Source organism: Otolemur garnettii, unplaced genomic scaffold, assembly GCF_000181295.1.
Source record: "Otolemur garnettii isolate 467f Iridium unplaced genomic scaffold, OtoGar3 scaffold00233, whole genome shotgun sequence".
Lineage (NCBI taxonomy): Eukaryota > Metazoa > Chordata > Mammalia > Primates > Galagidae > Otolemur > Otolemur garnettii.
In genome coordinates this window covers 1,341,952-1,348,325 of record NW_003852628.1, presented here as the reverse complement: position 1 = coordinate 1,348,325, position 6,374 = coordinate 1,341,952, and the positions used below count along the sequence as shown (strand labels likewise).

General features: G+C 43.9%; 1 protein-coding gene across 1 annotated transcript in view; it reads right to left on the bottom strand.

Moving 5' to 3' along the window:
• Positions 1-4,397: 4,397 nt before the first annotated feature.
• The window catches only part of LOC100964325 (galectin-10), a 6,513-nt gene continuing 4,536 nt past the window's right edge, over positions 4,398-6,374 (bottom strand). The window contains exon 4 of the mRNA XM_003802125.2: positions 4,398-4,633. Coding sequence (XP_003802173.1) covers positions 4,520-4,633 — 114 coding nt within the window. The 3' untranslated portion in view covers positions 4,398-4,519. The remainder of the gene's footprint in view (positions 4,634-6,374) is intronic.

The following is a 6,374-nucleotide window of genomic DNA, read 5'->3' as shown; positions in this document are numbered from 1 at the left end:
ACTGAGCCACTGGTGCCGCCTTGTATGTCCTCTCCTTTCTATCCAGAAGTAACTACTATTTAAAACTTTTATTTTAGTAAAATGGGTAAAAAAGCAAAATAATTTATGGTAATTATTATTTAGCTAATAATAGTCCTGAGTAGCTGGGACTATAGGCGCCAGCCACAACACCCGGCTTCATTACCATTCTTTTTATGGGACCCATAATATTACAGTGTGCATCTTAAATAGTGGCTCTCCTCTTTTCCTTATTTTAGTTAATGTGAAAAGCATCATATAAAGAAATTCCATGGGCGGCACCTGTGGCTCAGTGAGTAGGGTGCCAGCCCCATATACCAAGTGTTGATGGGTTCAAACCCGGCCCCAGCCAAATTGCAATCAAAAAATAGCCGGGCATTGTGGCGGGCGCCTGTAGTCCTAGCTACTCGAGAGGCTGAGGCAAGAGAATCGCCTAATCCCTGGAGCTGGAGATTGCTGTGAGATGTGACACCACGGCACTCTACTGAGGGTGACAAAGTGAAACTCTTAAATAATAATAATAATAATAAGGAAAGTCCATCTTTGATTTTGCTGATGATGCAAAATCCTCATCATGCTGCCGTCATTCATGAACATAAACAGATGACTTTAGTGACTCATTGTTCTCTCCCCTATCAGGAGGAGCTATTCTGAAGCATTGAGGTCTAATCTACAGACCACAAGTCTGCCTTCCACCACCATCTCTGCAATCACTAAGTGTGTGGCTCCTTTAAGGCAGCTTCCTTTTGTTCCCACATTCAGGCTGCCTGGAGAATCACAATTTTTTTTTTTTTTGAGATAGAGTCATACTCTGTCACCCTAGGGTTGAATGCTGTGGAGTCATCATAGTTCACATCAACTACAAACTTGGGCTCATGCCTCATCTTCCCAAATAGCTGGGACTATAGCAGGCACCCCCCAAAATGCCTGGCCAGTTTTCTTTCTTTCTTCTTTTTTTTCTTTCTTTTTTTCAGTAGAGACAGGGTCTTGCTTTTGCTCAAGCTGGTCTCAAACTCCTGAGCTCAGGTGATCCACCCACCTTGGTCTCCCAGAGTGCTAGAATTATAGCCCTCTACATTTTCTTTATTCATTCATCTGTCAATGAATATCCTGCCTATAGTGCAATGAACATGGGAATTCAGATAATTCTTCAACATACTGATTTCATTTCCTTTGAATACGTACCCAGAAGTGGGATTGCTAGACCATGTGGTAGACGTAGTTTTTAATTTGTTTTTTGAAGAACCTCCATAGTTTTCCTTCATGATTGTACCTATTTACATTCTCACCTACAAGATAGAGGGTTCCCTTTTCTCTACATCCTCGCCAGCACTTGTTACCTTTTGGTTTTATAAGATAATATTCCTTCTAACAGGTATGAGGTGATAGCTCATTGTTTTTTAAATTTGCATTTCTCTGATGATCAATGATGTTGAGCACCTACTCATAGACCTGCTGGCCATTTATACGTCATCTTTTGAGAAATTACCTTTCAGTTCTTTTACCTAATTTTTTTTTTTTTTGAAAGGCAGGGCTGGGTCTTGCATTATTGCTCAGGTTGGACAAGAAAAATCAAGTTATTTGAGTTTTTTGATATTGTTTGAATTTCTATATATATTGGATATTAACCCCTTATCAGACATATGGTTTGCAAATATTTTCTCCAATTTCATGGGTTGTCTCTTCACTATTGATTGTTACTTTTGCTGGTAAGAAGCTTTTTATTTTTTTTATTTAGACAGAGTCGCACTCTGTTGCCTTTGGTAGAATACCGTGGCATCACAGCTCACAGCAACCTCCAACTCCTGGGCTTAGGCGATTCTCTCCTCAGCCTCCTGAGTAGCTGGGACTACAGGTGCCTCGGTACATGGGGCTGGCGCCCTACCCACTGAGCCACAGGCGCCGCCCATATTTTTATTTTTATTTATTGTTTTGAGACAGTGTCCTACTATGTTGCCCTTGGTAGAGAGCCATGGCATCACAGCTTACAGCAACCTTCAGCTCTTAGTGATTCTCTTGCCTCAGCCTCCCGAGTAGCTGGGACTAGAGGTGCCCACCATGATCCCTGGATGGAAATAAGTCTTTTAGTTTAGTTTGCTGTAATCCTACTTGTCTAGTTTTGCTATTGTTGCTTGTGGCTTTGAGGCCATAGCCAAGAAATTATTGCCCAGATCAATGTGAAGAAACTGTTTTCCAGGCGGCGCCTGTGGCTCAGTGGGTAAGGCACTGGCCCCATGTACCGAGGATGGTGGATTCAAACCCAGCCCCATCCAAACTTCAACAAAAAAATAGCCAGGCATTGTGGTGGGCACCTGTAGTCCCAGCTACTCGGGAGGCTGAGGCAAGAGAATCGCCTAAGCCTAAGAGCTGGAGGTTGCTGTGAGCTGTGATGCCATAGCACTCTACGGAGGGAGACAAGTGAGACTCTGTCTCTAAAAAAAAGAAAAAAGTAGTCTATTAAAATAAATATGACAAAGCTGGGTGAGGTGGCTCACACCTGTAATCCTAGCACTCCGGGAGGCTGAGGTGGGTTAATAGCTTGAGCTCATAAATTCAAGACCAGCCTGAGCAAAATTGAGATCCTATCTCTACTAAAAACAAGAAAACTGAGGCTTGAGCCCAAGAGTTGGAGTTTGCTGTGAGCTATGATGCCATGACACTCTAGCCAGGGGAACAGCTTGAGACTCTTGTCTCAAAAAAACAAAGAAAGAAAGAAAAGAAAAGAAGGGCAGCGCCTTTGGCTCAGTGGGTAGGGCGCCGGCCCCATATACCAAGGGTGGTGGGTTCAAACCTGTAGTCCCAGCTACTCAGGAGGCTGAGGCATGAGAATTGCCTAAGTCCAAGAGCTGGAGGTTGCTGTGAGCTGTAATGTCATGGCACTCTACTGAGGGCGACAAAGTGAGACTGTCTCTAAAAAAAAAAAAAAAAAAGAAAAGAAAAGAAAAAGAAACGGTTTTACTATGTTTTCTTCTAGTAGGTTTTTCTTTTTTTCTTTTCTTTTCTTTTTTTTTTTTTTGAGACAGAGTCTCTCTCTGTCACCTCAGGAAGAGTGCAGTGTCATCAGTATAGCTTGCTGAAACCCTCTAACTCCTGAGCTCACCTTCTGAATTAGTGAGGACCACAGGTGTGCACCTCCATACCTGGCTAATTTTTCTTCTTTTAGTAGGGACAAGGTCTCATTTTTGCTCGTGCTGGTCTCAAACTCCTGAACTCAAGTGATCACCCACCTTGGCTTCCCAAAATGCTAGGATTTAGCCAGATATTGTAGTGGGTGCCTGCAGTCTCAGCTATTCGAGAGGCTGAGGCAAGAGAATTGCTAAAGCCCAAGAGTTTGAGATTGCTGTGAGCTATGATGCCACTGCACTTTATGGAGGGCCACAAAGTGAGACTGTCTCAAAGTGAAACAAAACAAAACAAAACAAAGCAAAACCAAATGCTAGGATTACAGGTGTGAGCACAGTGCCTGGCCCCAAGCCACCAATTATGGCTCAGTGGCTATAAACACCTACTTAACATTTCAGTTCCCCCAGTTGAAATTGGGTAAGGATTTGGTTCTGAATGTCTGACATATACTAAGTCCTATGAAAGAATGTTGTTACTAATGTCTTAGGTATTTCAATGACCTTGTTATTTACTCCTTCTGTCCTCTTGGTTTGTTTTTTTTTTTTTTGAGACAGGATCTTGCTTTGTCCCCTAAGCTAGAGTGCCGTGGCTTTATCATAGCTCACAGCAACCTCAAACTCCAGGGCTCAAGCAATCCTTCTACCTCAGGCTCTTGAGTAGTTGGGACTACAGGCGTATACCACCAAGCCCAGCTAATTTTTCTATTTTTTTTTTTTTTTTGAGACAGAGCCTCAAGCTATCCTTCTGGGTAGAGTGCCATGACATCACAGCTCACAGCAACCTCCAACTCCTGGGCTCAAGCTAGTCTCCTGCCTCAGCCTCCCAAGTAGCTGGGACTACAGGCACCCGCCACAACGCCCGGCCATTTTTTGGTGCAGCCGTCATAGTTGCTTGGCGGGCCCGGGCTGGGGATTTGAACCCGCCACCTTAGGTGTATGTGGCTGGTGCCTTAGCCGCTAGAGCCACAGACACCGAGCCATAATTTTTCTATTTTTAGTAGAGATGGAGTCTCACTTGTGCTCAGGCTGGTCTGGAACTCCTGGTCTCCTGGAACTCTGGAACTCCTGGAGCTATGATGACTCTACAGCACTCAATCTTAGGGTGGCAGAGTGCTCGGATTACAGGTGAGAGCCATCGTGCCTGGCTCTCCCTGTGATTTCTTGATGCCTCCCAGGAAACCTCCAGGTCCTTCTTTGTGATGACAACTTCCCTTTTCCCCCCTAAAGCAAGAACCAAATCTTGTAAAGATTGCTGACATTTTAATGACCAAATATGGGGGACAGGTGAGGAGGGATTATTCTGTAAGCAGGGTCTGGGAATCCAAGGTCATATAGAAAGAGGGACTTCTTGAAAATGGGGAATCTGGTCACCTCCCTCTCTAGCAGACATTCACTGAGGTCAAAGAGACATCTCTCCATATTTGCACCATCTTCACAGACCCTGGCTGGATTCGATGGGCAAAGGTGTAACTGTGTTGGCCATTTACCACCACCTGCAGAAGGGAGAATCTGTGAGTAATATAGTATGCCACCAAACAAACGTTCAGCCTTTGTTCCACTTTGCCCTTGTATGTACTTACACTGACCACCCAGAAAACTCTTATTCCCATTTCAGACCCCAGTGGTCACATTTCTTTCTTTTCTTTTTTTAGAGACAGAGTTTCACTTTATTGCTCTCGGTAGAGTGCCACGGCATCACACAGCTCACAGCAGCCTCCAACTCCTGGGCTTAGGTGATTCTCTTGCCTCAGCCTCCTGAGTAGCTGGGACTACAGGCGCCTGCCACAACATTAGGCCATTTTTTGTTGCAATTTGATAGGGGCTGGATTTGAACCCGACACCCTAAGTATATGGGGCCAGCGCCCTACCCACTGAGCCACAGGCACTGCCCTTTAATAGACTACTTTTGTGGCTGTGTTAGACAGTAGCTGTGCTCTATTTTCTGTTCTCATTCCTCCAGTGAGGTTCTACCAGTCTATATATATTGCAAGGTTTGTGTTTACTCAACCCCTACTCTAGCCTGGAAGATCCTGATGGGCCAGGAGCTGTGTCTCCTCTTGAATGCTTATACCTGGCCCAGAGGTTGCTTCAAGATTAATACTCCATTCACGTTCCTTGAAGGCATAAATTTCATTTCTACAAACCATAACTCCCATTTTCTCCCTCTCTCCCTCTTTTTATTTTTCCTTTTGAGACAGAATATCACTGTTGCCCCAGGATAGAGTATAGTAGAGTCAAAGCTTTCCAAGCTCAAGTATGGAGTCTTGAGCCCAGGAGAATCTCAGATTCTCGGGTTCAAGCAATCCTCTTGTCTCAGCCTCCTGAGTAGCTGGGATTATTGGTGCCTGCCACAACACTTAGCTAGTTTTTCTATTTTTAGTAGAGAGGGGATTTCATTCTTGCTCAGGCTGCTCTCGAACTCCTGAGCTAAGGCGATCCATCCACCTCTGCCTCCCAGAGTGCTAGAGTTACATGCATAAGCTACCCTGCCTGTCCCATTTTCTCTTTTGGGTAGCCCAGATTTGGGCAAAGAATGAGATCTAAGATGGCCTACCTAAATCTTATTATAATGTTGATCTCTTGGCCCACTTATTTGAAAAGGAAAGTTTGAACATATTTTTATAGCTGAAGCTTTGGAGAAAGTAATTTTTAGGTGTTAATTTGTCAAATTGAAAACGCACACACTTTTTGAACCAGAGATTTCATTTCCTTGAAATTATCTTCTGATATAATTACTAGTAGCTTGACCATAACAAATAGTTGTATAGAAACAACAGTATCATTCGTGAGAGGAAAATATTGCAAACAACCTACGTTCCCATGAAAAAGGGTCAAGTTCAATAAGTTTTCGTAATCTTTCTTTTGGAATATTACATAAGCATTATAAAATGAGGAAGCACTATTTATATTTGTATTTGTGTGTTGTTTTTTTCTTGAGACAGAGTATCTCTTTGTCACCCTCGGTAGAGTACTGTGGTATCATTGCTCACAGCAACCTCAAACTCTTGGGCTCAGAGTGATTCTCTTGCCTCAGCCTCCCTGCTAGCTGGGACTACAGGCACCCACCACGATGCCAGAGGTCCTGAGCTCAGGTGATCCACCTGCCTCGGCGAGCCACTGTGCCTGGCCTGAGGCAGCTCTGTGGATAGATGATTTCTCTAAGATATTTACTTTTTTTTTTTTTTTTTGAGACAGAGCCTCAAGCTGTCCCCCTAGGTAGAGTGCCGTGGCATT